At 33.5% G+C, this 18,745-nt stretch overlaps 3 protein-coding genes across 3 annotated transcripts; 1 reads left to right on the top strand and 2 right to left on the bottom strand.

Annotated features, from left to right (window-relative positions):
• Positions 1 to 2,758: 2,758 nt before the first annotated feature.
• Positions 2,759 to 8,128, bottom strand: LOC120078004 (uncharacterized). The gene is made up of 8 exons (XM_090313957.1): positions 7,995 to 8,128; positions 7,766 to 7,825; positions 7,469 to 7,550; positions 7,308 to 7,379; positions 7,032 to 7,091; positions 4,920 to 5,054; positions 3,795 to 4,614; positions 2,759 to 2,878 (listed from the first exon to the last, which is right to left on the bottom strand). Exons 1-8 carry the CDS (start codon positions 8,008 to 8,010, stop codon positions 2,759 to 2,761), a joined length of 1,365 nt encoding a protein of 454 aa, XP_090170083.1. The 5' UTR covers positions 8,011 to 8,128.
• LOC120078795 (RING/U-box superfamily protein) lies at positions 8,092 to 9,418 on the top strand. The gene has a single exon (XM_039033113.2). It carries the CDS (start codon positions 8,092 to 8,094, stop codon positions 9,229 to 9,231), a length of 1,140 nt encoding a protein of 379 aa, XP_038889041.1. The 3' UTR covers positions 9,232 to 9,418.
• A 1,957-nt stretch (positions 9,419 to 11,375) lies between these two features.
• On the bottom strand, positions 11,376 to 15,228 carry XRI1 (x-ray induced transcript 1). Its single transcript, XM_039031342.2, has 9 exons — positions 14,928 to 15,228; positions 14,213 to 14,268; positions 13,993 to 14,109; positions 13,703 to 13,842; positions 12,768 to 12,840; positions 12,564 to 12,666; positions 12,440 to 12,480; positions 12,259 to 12,342; positions 11,376 to 12,045 (listed from the first exon to the last, which is right to left on the bottom strand). Exons 1-9 carry the CDS (start codon positions 14,948 to 14,950, stop codon positions 11,768 to 11,770), a joined length of 915 nt encoding a protein of 304 aa, XP_038887270.1. The 5' UTR covers positions 14,951 to 15,228; the 3' UTR covers positions 11,376 to 11,767.
• Between the last annotated feature and the right edge of the window lie 3,517 nt (positions 15,229 to 18,745).

The raw sequence follows: 18,745 nt of genomic DNA, 5'->3' as shown, positions 1-18,745 counted from the left end.
CAACGAGGTTCGAGAAAATGCATTTCAGCCATTATCCAAATCCTTTTTCCAGGAGTTTACTGAACCAAGTTCATGGGTTGAGTGTGACGTAAGTTTACGATCTTTATCCTTTTTACCAAGTACATACAGTTTACTCCCCTCTCGTAACATATATCTTGTTCTGGATGCAGACCCTAAATATCCTATTTCAGTTCATGAAATATAAATTCTATAGGCGACCAGACATATGTATGCCCCATTTCACCATCCTACCAATTGGAATAACGATAACCATTTACTGCACTTTTGAATAGGAATACGTTAGTTGACTATTATGTGTTTTTAATGTTCTTTTCGTCGTGTAAAGTCACCTAAATTCTCGAGATGGGGTCTACAAATATATTAAGAACAAGTCAACTTTGCATGTTGTCGTAGCATGGGGGGAAGAGACGTTACCGGATTATGTCATGGGTAAATCGATGTCAAGTGGTCAGATGTGGACTTCGTATATACGACAACAAAAATCGATCAACATTGGATGTTCATAGCATTCAATTTAAATAAAGGCCGGTTGTTCGTATTTGATTCACTACCGTCCATGACATTGAAGAAGAAGTTGGAGTCTTTTCTTGAACCGCTGACTTACACTCTACCTCGTTTCTTTACTACTGTGACTTGAAACGTTGGAAGTCGGACATCGAAACGTCTCGTTGGAAGATATCCCGACCTACCTCTACGAATACACAGCACGAGTCGTTAGATTATGGAATATTTGTTGCAAAATTCTTAGAACATTTAGTGGCTAACAGTGCCTGTAATAACTCAGGATAAGATGACTAACTATAGGATGCAATTGGCATGTCAATTGTGTACGAACACTCCATATTATTGACATACATGTATATTGTGTATATTATATATATTATCGATATAATTTTACTAACATGTTATTTAAAATATTAGTGTAGAACTACCATGAATATAGAAGATTCATTCATGAATAGCCAACAAATTAAATTAAACTTATAAAAGGAAGAGCGAGATAAGTGAGACATATGAAGAGATTGATGAATAGACAAACTTTAGTAATCAAACTTATAAGCGAGACATTTTAAAAGGGATTACAAGTGATAGTGAGATTAGTGAGAGCGAGACATTTCCAGAATGGTTTACGAATAGCCAACAATTTAATTACACTTATAAAAGGGAGAGCGAGATAAGCGAGACATCTGAAGGGATTCATGAATAGACAAACTTTAGTCATCAAACTTATAAGCGAGACATTTTAAAAGGGATTACAAGTGATAGCGGGATTCGCTAGAGCGAGACGTTTCCAGAATGGTTCACGAATAACCAACAATTTAATTACACTTATAAAAGGGAGAGCAAGATAAGCGAGACATCTGAAGAGATTCATGAATAGACAAACTTTAGTAAACAAACTTATAAGCGAGACATTTTAAAAGGGATTACAAGTGATAGCGAGATTAGCGAGAGCGAGATACGCGAGAGCGAGATGTTTCCAGAATGGTTCACGAATAGCCAACAATTTAATTACACTTATAAAAGGGAGAGCAAGATAAGCGAAACATCTGAAGAGATTCATGAATAGACAAACTTTAGTAATCAAACTTATAAGCGAGACAATTTAAAAGGGATTACAAATGATAGTGAGATTAGCGAGAGCGAGATTCGCGAGATCGAGATATGCGAGAGCGAGATGTTTTCAGAATGGTTCATGAATAGCCAACAATTTAATTACACTTATAAAAGGGAGAGCGAGATAAACGAGATTTCTGAAGAGGTCCATGAATAGACAAACTTTAGTAATCAAACTTATAAGCGAGACATTTTAAAAGGAATTACAAGTGATAGCGAGATTACGAGAGCGAGATTTGCAAGAATGAGATTGGCGAGAGTGAGACGTTTCCAGAATGATTCACGAATAGTCAACAATTTAATTGACCTTATAAAAGGAAGAGTGAGATAAGTGATACATTTGAAGAGATTTGTAAATAGACAAGTGGCACATAGAAAATTACAGTTTTGAGGATTAAAATGGCACATAGAAAGTTACAGTTTTGTGGATTTGTAAATAGACAACTGACACGTAGACAATTACATAGACAAGTGACATATAGACAATTACAAAGACAAGTGGCACATAGACAATTACAATCGACCGACATTTGAATCATTTGGATTAGAATCAATAGGTTGCCCGAACATGAATGGTTCACTGCAGTTTTGCCGATTATGCCCGTAGTTTCTACACCTACCATATTTTATTTGTCTGCGTTGTTCTCCTCTTGATGGTATTCTTTATATTCTTCATCGCTCGACTTGTACCACTCTTCTAGGTGGTGCAATATGTTTTTCCACATATCCCAGAGGTTTCTTCCATTCAGATATATGACCAAGTGGATTTAAGCAACCATGAGGGAGTCAACACTATAGAATGAACTACAAAAACCATGGATGGGGATGTTTTGTTCTCGCGCAGCCACAATTGCATGCAAACATGGGATACCGAGTGAGTCAAATTCCTTACATGTGCATTCCTTCGTATGGAGGTTCACAATATCGTCCAATCGATTCTCCCGCACATGGATCCTATAACAATCAATCGACTCCACTCGATATCATCTGCCCTTGTCACACTCAGTTGCTAATCAGTTTTCCCAGTAGTCCGAGTGTAACGTCGTTCGAGATGCCCAATAATTTCTCCGTTCATAAAACCATGATTGGATGAGGCCTCGAACATGTTCCAACAAGCACATTATGGGTAGCTGTTGATATCTTTGATCAATGAATTGAAACACTCTGCACTATTGGACGTCACGTTATCATATCTTCGTTCTGTTTGGTAAACACATGCCCACATTTCAAGACCAATATCCTTCAAATATTTCGATATTGCACCATTTCAAAAAGTACGTAGTTGGTCCCAGTGTGCTTGGAACTCTGATATACGAAATGCCCTGGTTGCATCCTTGAACATCCCAACAATTATGTTGTCCTTAAAATTGGAAAGAGTAATATTTTCTAGGTGGTAGGTGCACAATCCATGAAATACTATGGGAAAAACTGCACGAATGGTATTGTCAATAGATACCACTCGATCGAACACGAACACTAAGTTACGGAGTTCTCCAATGGCACACTTCAAGTTCAACATAAATCACTTCCAAGCTCAATCAGTTTCGTTGTCCACTATGGCATATGCTAGTGGGTAAAGTTGGTTGTTGCCATCCATGGAGACGCCGACCAACATAATCCCTTTATATTTTCCTTTTAGATGTGATCCATCAACAATTATCATAGGCCGACAACTTGAAAACCCTCTAATACAAGGTCTAATGCTATAAACATATATTTAAAATAGACATCATTTTCAAGTTTGATTTCAAACCTTGTACTTGGGCTCTCTATCTTTAACGCTTCACCATATGCATGTAAAACAGCGTACGACTCTTCTGGAGTACCCCTAGCGAGAGCATAAACGGTTTCCCTTGCACACCACGCCTTACCGTAACTTATGTTTACGCCGTACTCTTTCTTCATATCCTCAACGATGTGACAAGTTTTATAAAAACGTCTTATGTCTGTAAACTTGTCTTTGATTAGTTCACCAACTACCGCAGTCGTTGCTTGTCTATGGTCATGATTAAAACTCTAATAGAACATGTGTGAGACCGCATATACTTCGTGATCTTAAATATGTCACACTCTGGAATTTTCACTGCATGAAGGCTCCACTTACAATTATCTTCTATACATTTAGCAGTAAACAAAGACTTAGTTGACTTCCTTACCTTATATTCAAAATTATTGTTTATGCACAGAATAGACAATCTAATTTTTAAATCACTCTTACTCAAAAAAATTTGACCAACTTCAACATCTGTCTCAGATGAAGAGGTGCCAAGCATAATCAATTCCCCTCTACGACAAGAAGACATGGAATTCAATCCTACTGATCTCTCAGTAACAGCCACTACAGGTCTATGCACCTCTGAAGGAGCACAGTCCATAGAATTCAATCCTACTGATTTTTCATTATCAACCACGAAAGGATCATGCTCTTCTGAAGGACCACAATCCATAAAATTCAAGCCTGCTGATCTCTCATTACCAAACACAGGTCCGTAACATTGAGTTTCTCTTTTTAAGTCTACTGCATGAATGTTGTCATTGTCTATTGATAATGTTGATAGTTGAGTGTTCATAGACAATGGAATATCACATTCTTCTTGATTAAACTCATATGATGCCTCGTATTGTCTATCTACACCTATACCATCATGAATCATTTTCACATTTTCGTCATGGTATGATTTTAATGTTACATATAGCTGAACTCTAGAAAGATCATCCAGACAAAGAAAGATGTAAACATCATCGTCATTCTGTATGTACAATGGAGGGGCTTCAAAGTCAAGCTTATATTTAACTCTCATAACAACATCAAACTCTAAGCAATTTACATTTGCAACCCTGTAAATGTGAGCTTTAAATTCTTTATACTTCAAGGTAATAGGCACAACGATTCCTGTTAGCTCGCCTCCAACATACAAATTTTGGTTCTCATCCCAATGACTTCCATATCGAAATAGTACACACTTTTCTGTCATCCTACAAAGCAAGAGAACATTTTTCTATTAAGTAGATAGTAATACACATAGATCTCTCTCGTTGTCGCTCCCAAGTGCTCTTGCTCTCGCGACTCTCGCTCTCAATTTCTCTCCCTCTCGCTGTATCTTGCTCTCATGCCTCTCGCTCCCAATTTCTCTCGCTCTCGTTGTATCTCGCTCTCGCTCTCACGTTATCGCTCAATCTCACTCTCTCACTGTCACTCAATGTCGCTCTTTCCACCTTTCTCGTTGTCGCTCTTTCTTACACCCTTTTCGTTATGCTATTTACAATGTTTATTTACATACCTTTTTTGAGACCACGTTTCTACAAACACCAATGAAACCAAGTTCAAGAAAAGTCTATTCTGTTTTGAATAACCCGTTCTGAAAACTCCATTTAGTTCCGAAAAACTCTGCTCTGGAAAACCTCGTTCAATAAATCTTCATTCAACAAAATAACAATTCAAATAAAGTTTAGATTTTTAAAAATTCACCATTATATATTTTGTTGTGTTAACGATTTTAAGTTGTAGAAAGATTTGTGAAAATTATCAAATCAATCGTATAGAGACAAACAATCACATCACGATGGAAGATAAATAGACAGCGAGAGCAAGATCCAAGTAACGAGAGCGAGACGGTTATCAGAGGCAATTCATATAATCTCATACCGTGATGACGTAAGCAGAGGGCCAATTGATATTATTTTTTAAAAATATGTAATTTGACATTTTGGACCCAAAAATTGGGTCATCCGTACAAATTTCCCGGAGTTTGTGGTCCCATGACTAGAAAATATTAATTTTATGACTTATTGACTTCTTAATACTGTGGGCTTAAGAGTTCATAACTCCTCAAACTTTATAACTTCACTAGTTATCCCTAATGCTCCATGAAAGGATAAAAGTGGAATTTTAAAAAGAAAAACAGAAACTGAGTCAAGCTAAGGCCAAAATATTTCCTAAAAATTGATATTTGTGAAATATATGTTTGAAAACATGTTATTTCTTATAAATTTTTGTTTTTTAATGCATATAATGGATTCAAAGCTTTTAAATTTAGTAGATGATATATATTTTAACCAAGAAAGTTATGTTCATGTCAGTTCTTAATCTACCTTTATTTTATTTTATTTATTTTTTATGTTTTATTATATTTATCTATTAATTTACAATACGTAGAATCGAGGAATTGAGCCTCTAAATCTAAAGACTATCACGTTTTGGCATGATTGTACCTTTAATTAATACTTCATGCTCGATGAACTTTAATAGATGCTATTACTTCAACCATCTCTTGTATCTTGAACTAAAAAAATCTCTTAGACTCCAGAGGGAGGAGAATACTATATTCAAAAAATGGTTATAATAAATACAAATTTTTGAAAATTAATAGATTAATGGTTTTTTTTTTAAAAAAAGTTGAGCTATACAAAATGTTCTAAGACTTTGACGTATTTATTAATCATGCCTCTAATTTTTGAAAAATTTCATTTTAATCCTGAAACTTTAAAATTATTTTTTGTTGGAGAATTTTTCTAACAAAAATGATAAATGAAAATTGATGTAGTAATTTATATGTAAAATTGAAAGATATGTCACATTATTTACAACATTCTTGTAAATTGACATGATGCCTAACATATCAAATTTTATTATGTGAACATTGTTATAAACAATGTCCCATGAATTGAAATAATGCTAATACCTTGATAAACTATAAAGTTGAACTTTAATTGTAAATATAGTTACATATGCCTTCTAAATCATGCATCTGAGTGTCACATCAGTTCACTTCATGAATATTTTCTTAGCATAATTTCAAACAAACGTTAGTTAGAATTCAGCATTTCAAAATCTAAGGTGATGATTAGATTCATATTAGAGTTTGGATTTTTTTTTTTTTCTTTTGTTTGAGTATAATTTAACTAAAAAAAAACTAATAAAATGCTTCTTCTCCAACAAAACTATTGGAAAAAGATATAAATGAAGCATTTTTAAGTATAATTGAGAAAAGAGATTCCAACCATATATCTCGTGGTTAATAACATACTCATATGCTAATCGAGTTATAATCGATTTGGCGATACAAAGGAAACTTTGGATAGTTTTACATTGCATTGCCTCATTCAATAATTTTTCTTTTTTTAAATAAGAAGATGTAACAAAACTTTTTATTTTTATTTTCCACCATTTCTCTCCTCTTTGTTTAAACAATTTTCTACAACCTCACAACTTTCCGAAAATTGAGACAACCTCTCCTAACCAATTGCTTCCCTTCCACATTCTTCATTCCCTTTCTAATTTAACTCCATTTTTTATTTTATTTTTTTAAGACAAAACAAAAAAAAAAAAAACAAAAAAGAAACAAAAAAGAAAAAGAAATCGATCCAAAAACAAGAGAAATTGAATTAAAAACCTGAGTATCTTCGTCTTCTTCTTCCTTCCGAGCCCCACAGTTCTTGCAGAAGCCATATTCCTGTCAAATTTACATTGGATCCATTGTTCACTCACTATCTGAAGGTGGGTTTCTTTTTTCTTTTGCAATTTCCAAATGCTTTGATTCCGGAGGATCAAGAAACTAAGATGATTAATGCATGAATTCCTGAAGCTTAATTTGATTTTTTTATTTTGATGATCATCTATTTGTATCAGTAATAGGATTTTAAAAAACAGGGGAATTCATCTGAAATACCTGAATTTCTTCTTCTTCTTCTTCTTCTTCTTCTTCTTCTTCTTCTTCTTAAGATGATTAATGCATGAATTCCTGAAGCTTAATTTGATTTTTTGATTTTGATGATCATCTATTTGTATCAGTAATAGATTTTAAAAAACAGGGGAATTCATCTGAAATACCTGAATTTCTTCTTCTTCTTCTTCTTCTTCTTCTTCTTCTTCTTCTTCCTGCCAAGCTCCAAAGTTCTTGCAGAAGCCATTCCTGTCAAATTTTTACGTTGGATCCATTGTTCACTTATTATCCCAAGGTGGGTTTCTTTGAACTTTGGTAATTTCCAAATGCTTTGATTCCACAAGATACAGAAAGTAAGATGATTAATGCATGAACTCCTGAAGCTTAATTTGATTTTTTATTTTGATGATCTTCTATTTGTATCAGTATTTGATCGAAAAGCCAGGGGAATTCATCAGAAATACCTGAATTTCTCCTTCTTCTTCTTCTTCCTGCTAAGATCCAAGTTCTTACAGAAGCCATTCCTGTCATTTTACATTGGATCTCTCAGTTAACAATATCCCAAAATGAGTCAATATCAGAGAATATAGCATGAATTCGTGAAGCTTAATTTGATTATGTTTTTGATAATCATCAATTTGCATCACTAATTAGGTTTTACCGGCAAAGTAATGATCTGTCGGTTCTACTGACCTGGTTTCAATTCCATTCTGACATTTCTTCTTCTTTCTGTGATCTGCAACGATTCGTGAACACGGAAGGTTGTTTCGATTCTCAAATTTCTGATCAGATGTCGATAGTTGAGGACGGCCGTAGCCTGGCAGGCTATACACTCGACGACGTTTTGGCTAACAATAGGTTAGGGCCACCGGCCACTGCTAGGGCCGCCGAAATCCGTGGCCGAACCCTACTGGACATAATCCGCGACGAGGAGCCCAGCGCCGGCAAGGGGCTTTTCGGAAAGGACAAAAGGACTTGGAAGTCTTTTAGAGATAAACTCCGGCTGAAGCGCGCCGGCTCTGCTTGGGTCTCGACGGTTCCGATTCCGACCTCTGATATTCCTGTTCACACCAAACGCTCTCTAATCGGAAGGCGAACTCAAGTCCGTTTCAACACGCATTCATCCAGAAACTCCACCGATAATCAGACTCGTAATCCGTCCGAAGAATCTTCCAAATCCACTCGCCGTCAAATGTCTCGACAAACTTCAACAATGAACAGCTCAAGCGATTCATCAGGGTCCCATTACGATGAATCCTCCGATTACTCATCGTCTCCAGATGCAGCGCCAACTCGAATCATGAGACCGCAAATGTCACGCCATAACTCAGTCCGTGTCTCGAATCCAATGGAGAGTTACACCGAGCCAACAGAACCAGATCGGGATAACCGAATTCGATACTCCAATTTCTCAGACCACAGAATGATGTCCGCTAGAGAAGCCGTCGCAGCACAAGAAGCAGCAGATGCAGCTTCCGCTGCTGCCGCGGCCGCAGCTGCGGCGGTAGCCGCGGAAGAAGAAAAAGAACAAAACGAAAACAACGAGAACGGAAATGAAAATGAAAACGAAGAGTCAACAACCGGATCAGAGAATGAGGAGTCTTCGCCAACGACGGAGCCGGTGAGGATGTCGTTGATGGATCTGTTGCACGAGACGGACAGAGAAATGGGGTTCGAAAGATCGAGTTACGGAATGGGATTTGAAGAAGATTTCTTCGACGACGATGAAGATGATGAATACGAAGAAGATGAAGATGATGGTACTGGTGGAGAATTTACCTGCTGCGTTTGTATGGTGAAGCATAAGAATCCGCCATTGGCGGCTTGCGGCCACACTTTTTGCCGGCTCTGTTCGAAGGAGATGATGGTCAGCCGCGGGAACTGCCCCACTTGCAGCAATTTCATCTCGGAAATCCTTGATGCTTTTTGAATTTTTTATTTTTTATTTCTCTTTTCAAATCATTTGTTTGATTATTTGAGGATTTAAAATTTCTAAGTTTGAGTAGGTAATATTTTTGCCGCCACAAAAATTAGTTAATGTAAAATATCACTTAAAGATTTTTTAATCTTTGTATTCTTAATTGTATATTTATATGAATTATTAGTTTAATGCTAAATTATAGAATATATGTTTTTAATCGTTGTTCTTTGTTTCCAATATACATTTATTCTTTCAAAAAGTTGTAATAACTTTCAAAATTGGTAAGAAAATTATTGGAGCTGTTTGGGGACCCAACATGAGATGATATATCCCCACATCCTATATAATCTCAGTGTTTAGAGGTCTATTATCCTATCTCACCAATTTTAATTGTTTGTGGGCCCATTTTTGGAACGTGTTTTGTATCTCACTATCATTTTTTTTCCGTGTATTGTATATCATATATACTCGATCATACTCGATCAAAACTCCTCGGACATCAGAACTTCTCACATCCTATATTATCTCAGCGCCCCAAACAGCCTCTTAGAATGTTGGTACATGAGTGTATGTGTCTAAATGTCTAATCATTTTCATGTTACTTTGTATCACTATCATGTTGATTACTTATCCAACATTTTAATAGTTTTGAGAATAGTTTTAAAACGTTTATAAAGACCAAGAGTGAGTTTCAAAAGTTTTTTTTTAAAATAACTTAGCTTATTTTATGGTGTGTTTGGAATACATTTTCAAATGTTTAATTTAAAAAATAAGTCTTTTTGGAAGAAGTTGTGTTTGACAACCACTCAAAATAGCTTTTAAGTGTATTTCAATAAGTTCTTATCAAAAGTGTTTAAATAAAGACAAAAAAATTTTAAAACATTTTTTTTCAAGTCAATCCAAAATAGAGTTGGCAACAGGACCGAGAAGGGGCGGGGGATTCCCCATTCCGTCCCCCATGGGAGGTATTTTCCCCATCCTTGCCTCCGTCCCTGCAAATTGAAGGCGAGGACAAGAATGGAGATTCCTCGTCAGGAGAAACGGGTCCCCGCGGGGATCCATCCCCGGTTCTTTTGTTATATATACAATTATATATAATTAAATAAATATTTGTAAAACTAATATACATTTATAGGGTATATATATAATTATATACTAAAAATTCAAAAAAATCAATCGGGGTCGAGGATGGGGCGAGGATACCCTCCCCATCTCCGACTGAGAACTCAGTTATAATCCCCAGTTTGACCCTCATCTCCGATTAACCAGGGATTCCCCACCTCGATCAAGGCGGAGTTCTGTGGGGACCCACCCCACGAGAATTTTTGTCAACCCTAATCCAAACAAACCTATAATTTGTTTGATGAGCATAAAGATCGAATAATTGTGTACTTTTCTTCTCCTCTTAATCTCAATCTTTCAAATTTTAGGTCACAAGTTAACCATACTTCTTTTTATTAGTTTGAGTACAACTGTGGGTAGTATAACCAAACCATAGATAAGATAATTATTACTTTTATTAACATGAACATTTTTTAACATGTGAATGACATAAATTATCGACAAATTAAGTCAGAAGTTCAAATCCTCACTACTACGTATATTTTTAAACTGATTGAAAAATAAATAAATAAATAATAAAAGGTATGATCTTTCATCCCATCTGCTAAACTAAAAAAACCAATTTTTTTGAACTTGTTAACTTTAACACTTACATATGTTGACTTAATCTAATTGGTATTGGACAAATTTAGGGTTTAGAGAACTGGGCCAAATCTCTAAAAGAAATCCAGGCCCAAGTAGCCCACTTGCCAAAATAAGCCTACCTAGTACATAGAGTAAAAGTTATTTATTATGCCATACTAAAATTTTCAAACAAAACAAAAGAAGTGACAGTAAAAAAAGAAATAAAGAATCTTCATCAGAGGCAGAGGGCAGATCCTGAGATAAAAGTTTCTAGTGGAAAAACATTATCCAAACTTCTTTATGAAGCATAAAAAGAAGAGTCTATTGCACAAGCTCAGAGAGCAGGGCTTCTCAAGCACATCTTTTCACCTCCGCTATTCTCTTTAACCAAAGCCTATGAAACAAGATCCTATTTGATTCTCATATTTCCATGGTCAACCAAACAAAAGCAGAGAGAGAGAGAGAGAGAGTGCAATTTTTTAAGCTTTTCAGCAAAAGCATTACAGAAGAGTTTCACAAGGCAAAAGGAATGGAATGATTTGATAATAAACATAAAAATGAGTGTTTTCGAGTCTAAAAATGACATAAATCTTATCGGTGTCGAACTAGAACTCGAACAACCTACAAGAGTTCACTTGGAAGCATAAACATATTAATGAAGTTATATGATTAGGGATTCCAAGAGCAACTCTAGTACTCCTACACATCTCTCTCTTTCTATCTATCCCCACCAAAAATGGAAATTAATCACCTTCTGTACTACTTGGATGGCCCTAACATTTTACAAATCCCTCAAGGATGGACCAACAGGCAGCAAAAAGGAAAGTTTGGATAGCGAGAACCGTTATCCATTGTTTGTTCAACCTCTGGTCCTCATGATTGTGATGCTTCCCTTTCCACCTTCAGTGTGAATCTTGGTTTTACCTACTACAGGCTTTCCAGAGAAAGCTGAAGTTGGGTAAGATTGAGATGGATCTTCGGGTTGATGCTTCAATTTTGATGGTGGAGGTGTGCGGATCCGCTGGTTTATGTCCTTCAAGGTAACATCTCCATGGAATCCACAGGGCTTGATAAAGGCAAATGGGTAGGCAACTGAAGAAGCCAATTTAGTGGGAGTTCTAATATATGACTTCCGACCTGCACATACAGACAAATGGTTTGCAAGACATTAATTTGGATGGATAAAAGTGAAAGAATCATCAGTGACAACTGACACAAAATCGAACATGGTGTGTCACCACCGTAAAGAAACCTTCAAAAGATGTCATCAATTACCATTGACATAAAATATATAGCGATCTCATACTATTCAGGAAAAATGTTAACTAAAAATGTTGAGCAGAATAGAACCTTTAAAGATTATGTTCGGAGGAGCTCGAGTAGGATGATGTTGGACTGCATTGGATTTGAACTCAGGTGCACCATCACAAAACTCTACAAGTTCGAATAAACTAATGTTGTAACAAGAGTGACACTTCAAAAAAAAAAAAAGTTTACTATGAAAGAAAGAAAAAACATAAATAAATGTCACCTGATACATCAATTTGAATGTCTGAAGTTCCAACAAAGTTCCTGAGTTCCACATTATAAGGCATTTATATAATTTAAATTAATAATTTCAAACAAGACAATTCAGATGCACACAAAATACATACAAATCCTCAGGGCTACAATGCATATCAGCATCATTAAGGCATTCAGCAATCCAACCGTCAGGTGAGTGATCCAAATTCTCATGACAAGAGATGAGCACATTATCTAAGACAAATACATAACGATTAGACAAATCCAAGAAGCAAGCAAACAAGGACATCAATACATATTTTTTACATTTAAGTAGTGTATTGTTTGAGACAAACCTGAGAGTTCAGAACACTCAGGAATCCCGTATGAAACTTCGGCGAGAGCAGCCGGACTGGAAACATCCTTACTCTGGATACAGAACAAAAGAACACTTCAAATTTCACATGAATTCCATAATTGACAAGTCTAACATCATATTGGAAGTTTTTGTATCTAAGAGGATCTACTACAAGGCATTGAAAGAAAACTGAACTTACAAGTGAACAATCAGATAGTAAATCATGTAGCTTTAAGGAAAATACAAATGAGAAACATCCTTACTCTGGATACAGAACAAAAGAACACTTCAAATTTCACATGAATTCTATAATTGACAAGTCTAACATCATATTGGAAGTTTTTGTATCTAAGAGGATCTACTACAAGGCATTGAAAGAGAACTGAACTTACAAGGGAACAATCAGATAGTAAATCATGTAGCTTTAAAGAAAATACAAATGAGAAAGGCTTTCGGTCTCTAAATATTTTAGATTCTTTAAGAGATTTAAAAAAGAAAATGGAACCCCTATCAACAAAGCTCCTCGTTAAAGCCCATCTCCTAAACACTAAAGTTTGTCAGTAAGCTCCTCGCAAACAACATAAAGTTGTCAACATAAAGTTGTCAACATAAAGTTCTCCTAAACACTAAAGTTGTCAATTATAAAATATAAACAAAAAAGGGAAAGGAAAGGAAAGGAAAACAATTATGAATCCTGATAAGCAATAACGTATAACAAGTTATACAATTGACAAGTTGGACTCAAGTCGATCTGAATTATTTCGGTCATACAACATGCTTGCTTAACTTGACTTTAAAAAACAAACAAACAAATAAACAAACAGGATGTGCAAATCACTTACATGTGATCTTAGAAATCTTCGATCATACATCATGCTTGTTTAATTTGATTTTTTTAAAAACAAAACAAAACAGGATGTGCATATCACTTACATGTGATTTTAGAAATCTAGAAGACAAATCTTCACGGCAGAAGGAAGCTTCCAAATCTTGTGCAGTAAACTGCAACATCCGCCGTCTCTTCGCTTGTGATTGAGTTTCCCTGGATTCTTCTGATTTCTCGTTCCTATCATCTGAATCCCACTTCTCCACATTAAAAATGACAAAGAACCGAGCACTCTTTACACTAAATACAAGTGTATACATTACCACAAAAAAAGAAAAAAAAAAAGTGATTTACTGGGAAGGAAATGAGGGGTTGGAGGAGGGTGTAAATTCCTTACCACCACACGTAACATGGTATGCCAAGTCCCCACAAGCTTTAACAGGAGTTGTTTCATCAAACACATACGAAAGATCGCCATTTTCGGATACCCCATCCCACAGGCATTCTGATATCTCTACTCATGACAATTAAACAAAAGGATGTTTCAAGAATAAGCAAGTTTAACACTAGGTAATTAGATCATGCATAATAAACAAATTAAACCAGGAAACACTCACCTATATCAGTATCCTTCTGAATGGTATACCCGTCTCCTTCCCAATTCCAAGAATCCCTAATTAAAAAAATCGATAAAGAAACGTACAATTATATACATGCAACACGTATTAACATAAGAGAAATGGAAAATAATCAGTTCAATCTCAACTAAGCAAGTCAAACTACAGAAAGACCAATGTTGAAAAGGAGAAAATTAAACCATAGGGGAGGATTATCTCAACAAATTAACATAATAACAACCATTTATCTGAAAAAGAATTGAATAAACAATTGGGATCCGAGAAAGGACAAGACTGCAAGAACACTACAAACAATATAACAAGTAATTAGCTCTCGATGATATAGTACATTGGTGACAACACAAGTAGTCAAACACGAACAAAAAAGGCACGAAGGAAACAGTAATGCAATGACCCACTACTTCAGTTAGATCCAAAACCCCATCCTCATCCCAATTGCAACCTCAAATAAAAAGCAAAAAATCAGGATTAATAAAAAAAACCAACTCAATCCCACCACAAACTCCCAAAAGTCTCCCCTCCTCCACCACACCCATCTAAAAACAAACCCCAAAGCAACTTCCTCGAAAACAAAAAAATCAACAAGGGATGGATCCTCCTAAAAAGACCCATTACAAGAAATCTTAGAATAAACACGCAGAAACCAAAACAATCGAAGAAACAAACAGATTAAGCAAGAGGGTGATGATTTTACTTGTTCGTGGAGGTATCATCCATGGTTGAAAGATTGACACAAGAACGACCCTGATGAATTGCTGTTGAATGCGATCGGAAAAGAGGGGTTTGAAGAGAGAAACAGAGTTCGGTGGCTGGATTTTTGTGTTGGTGTCTGCTAGATAATGGGGGCTTATGGGCGGAGAAGAAGGAGAAAAGTGCCCACTAACCGAGTAACTCGCAAACCAGCGCTTAGTCCTCTTTTTCTTTTTCTTTTTTTTTTTTCCCCCTTTTTTTCGATATTTTCTCTCCTCTTTTAATTTTTCAATTTTCCTCTTCCCAAAGGGACACAAAGAGATATCAAAGAGAAAACACAGAGCCACGTGACAGTGACAGCACGCTTTTACTCTATGGGTTCCACACTTTTTTTTTTAACCATTATTCATCCAACTATAGTTTTTATTTGTTTACGTTTTCTTCGATAATTATTTCGTTTTTTATTTTTATTTTTATTTTTTAAAATTAAACACTTTCTTGTTTCTTTTAAATTATCAGTCAAATTTTAAAAATAAAAATATTTTTTTTCAAATATTCGCTTGTTTTTTAAATTAATAATAAAAGTAGATAACTAAAGAAGAAATTTGAAGGAAAAAATAATGTCTATAAGCTTAATTTTCAAAAACAAAAATAAAAAATCAAATAATTACGAAATGAGATTTTATTTTTTACGATTCATGTAAAATACATTTGCAAATGATTCATTTACTAACAATTATATGAAAATCAATAGAAATAAATCTAATTGATATTCTTTTGTTGTTTTTACTGGAGTTGTCTAAAATTGGAATCGTGGGCATATTGATGTCGATTACTAGATTGTTTAGAATTGAAATTGTAATAAACTTTATTATGATTATTGATTATTGAGATACCTTTTTATTTTTAATTAGAATAAATGGCTAAATAATAAGGACATATATGTTTTAATTAAAGAAATTAATGATAAATTTAAGAAAATTTATTTGAAACAGCAAAGTTGTTAGAAAATATTTTTCAATATAATGTCACAATCAAATAGTTAATATATTTTCGACTAAAAAGTCAAAGATTAAGTCGTCATTTCTACTTATTGTTGAACTTAAAAAATAATAAAGAAATAAAACTTTGACCTACCTAAATATATTTTAAATGTCAACTTTAATGTCTTTCTTTATTGATAATATATTTAAATTTTCTATATTAGAGAACGAAATTTTATTTTAAATAGCAAAATCATTAAAAATGTTCTTAAATATAACAAAATTGCAAAATGGTAGAATATAATTTTGTTGTCATTTAACTAAATTTGTAAATAAATTGGTCATTTTTATATGAAGAGCCCAAAGAACAATTTAAACTTCCTATTTTTTAAAAAATGTAATGCTTCAAAAAATTGTTTTATAATAATACACTTCCTTGATACATTTTTATGATCATAGCTAAACTTTCAAGACTTTTTTTTTCCCCATTTTAAATATGATTTTAAAAAGTGAAAATAAATTAAATTTATATGTATAAAAATAAAATCGTTATCATATAGTGGTTTTTTTAAGCCATCTAAATGCTTAATTATTTGAAAAATTAGTGCATTTTTCAACTTTTTTGTGACCACTTCATTTTTATATCTCTTTTTACTTAAAATGAAAGTAAAAGTAGTTATTAGTTTAAAAGACATATCTTCAATAGTATAGTTAAATAATTGATCCAACTAAATTTAGAAAGTCAAATTAGGTTAAGGGATAAAAAGGAAAGAAACAAAAAAAATAAAGAGTCCTAGAGGATGAATGTCAATAAATATTTCCCTTTTATTTTTCTTTCTCCTATATTTATACATATATTATTTTTTTTATAACAAAATAGAATTTAGAGAAGGAATAACGAAGAAAATATAATTAATTGTAAAATCTTTCTTTTTAAAAAAAAAAAATGTAGATGAAAAGTGATAGCGATTTTTCATAAAAATAGAACAACAAATCGAAATGATATAATATACTTTTAAAATAATTATTGTAATATAACGATGAATCAATTTTGAAATCACTCATATTTCAAATATACTTGGTAAAAAAAGACCCTCTAGATTCACATATTTTAATCAATCAATCACTTTTCTTTTAGAAAATTCTTATCTTAAATATAAATTATTTAAATTAGTGAATTAAAAGTAAACTGTTTTTTTTTTTTCACCCAAGTCAAAGACATAAATAGCACCTACAAACCTTAATTTACCCTAATTTGGTTCTTCTTTAGAATTTCACCTTCTTCCTCTTCTCCCAAATAAATAGATAAATAAATAAAGGTTAAGGTTAACTTTCAAGATTTTTATAAAAAGATATATATTAGATTTTAGTCCGAAAAAAACGATATCCTTATTGAAATAGATAAAGATTTAAAATAATATCTTTGGGTAGTTTCATTTTGGTTTTATACTTTTAAAACATTTATTTTGATCTCTATACTTTCAATTCGATTCATTTTGGTAAATATACTTTCGTTTTTTATTCATATACTTTTAACTCTAGTTCATTTGGTTATTTAACTATTAAAACAGTCACTTAAATATGAAATAAAAATGAAAATGTAGGGATTAAATTAGTCATTTTTTTAAAATACAATGATCAAAATAAATATTTTGCAAACAATTGAACTTGAGTTTTGTTGAACTGCACCTGTTTGGATCAAATACAAATAGTTGCCAATAAAAATTTTCCATGTAGTAATTTTTGTAAATAATTTTTTTTTAACAAAAATAGTAATACATGAGATTGCATATAACCTAGACTACACATAATCATTATACATTTGTTAGTGTTGTTTTTTTAAATATGAAATAAAAAAGAAAATATAGTTGTTAATAAAAAATTTCATGTAGTAATTTTTTTTCAAAAATAAATTATTGTTTTATTTTTGTAACAAAAAGAATGATGGTTGAAATTACGTATAATGTTCACTTATTAGGATGGTTTTTTCAACCATTTGTAAAACGATTATTGTTTTCTCAATTAAAAATATTATTAGGATTAATTGACATCGCTAAAAAAAAGTTGAAAATTCAACTTTTCACACTAAAAAATAATAATAAAAGTAAGAAGGTAAATATAATAAATACCCACTGCACTGCACACGTGTACGGCAGGATGTGGATGATTTATACCAACTAGTGTCACGCGCACATTGAATTGAGCCGTTGGAGCATTTAATTTTTTCAGCCAATTGGTATCCGGAGAATAAGGTTCAAATTAAACAATATTTTATTTCCAAATATGATTTATTTATTAATGCTTCAAATTCCATTCTAATAAATGTAAGGTTGCATCTCCATGATTATTCCCTCGAAATCTTTAGTTCATTTTTTTTTATGGGCACATTCATTTGATTGGATTATTTTTTCCATTTTGGGTGTTCTGATAATCATTTCAATTTCGGTTTTTCTAACCTTTTATTTAATAATCAAGTAATTGATATGAAAGAAAAATACTTTTTTTTTTAGTTCGATAAATAGAAAAGATTTAAGGGGTGGTTGGCTCACCAACCTGAGTTCAGTTGGTATAATATACAAACTCAGCGTTTGGTACACCAACTTTAAATATTGGAGTTGAGTTGGTATATTTTACCAACTCACTCTCACTCTCTATTCTTCCAATATTTTTAATGGTTCCACCCATCAACCATTGTTAGCGACTATTGTTGTCACACTTCGGTAATTAACTCCAAGCTCTGATAACTACCTCCGATGACAACTCTGATGACCAACTTCAAGTTCCAACAACGACCTTTGGTTACAACTCCAACGACCAACTCCAGGTTCCGATAACCACC

Source organism: Benincasa hispida, chromosome 5 (genome assembly GCF_027475165.1).
Source record: "Benincasa hispida cultivar pf3 chromosome 5, pf3_genome.v1.1, whole genome shotgun sequence".
In the NCBI taxonomy this organism is placed as follows: domain Eukaryota; kingdom Viridiplantae; phylum Streptophyta; class Magnoliopsida; order Cucurbitales; family Cucurbitaceae; genus Benincasa; species Benincasa hispida.
Note: the sequence above shows the minus strand (reverse complement) of the source record. Positions and strands in the feature narration are given on the sequence as shown.

Coding starts and splice junctions, on each gene's coding strand:
- LOC120078004 (XM_090313957.1), bottom strand. Junction 5,055..7,031: donor AAGAAGACGAAGATACTCAG/GTTTTTAATTCA, acceptor TGTTGAATGAAG/ATTTATTGAACGAGGTTTTC. Junction 2,879..3,794: donor ACAATAATTTTGAATATAAG/GTAAGGAAGTCA, acceptor AAATATTTGAAG/GATATTGGTCTTGAAATGTG.
- LOC120078795 (XM_039033113.2), top strand. CDS start 8,092: ATGTCGATAGTTGAGGACGGCCGTAGCCTGGCAGGCTATACACTCGAC.
- XRI1 (XM_039031342.2), bottom strand. CDS start 14,950: ATGGATGATACCTCCACGAACAA. Junction 14,269..14,927: donor GATGATACCTCCACGAACAA/GTAAAATCATCA, acceptor TTTTTTAATTAG/GGATTCTTGGAATTGGGAAG. Junction 12,343..12,439: donor CATTCAAATTGATGTATCAG/GTGACATTTATT, acceptor TCGAACTTGTAG/AGTTTTGTGATGGTGCACCT.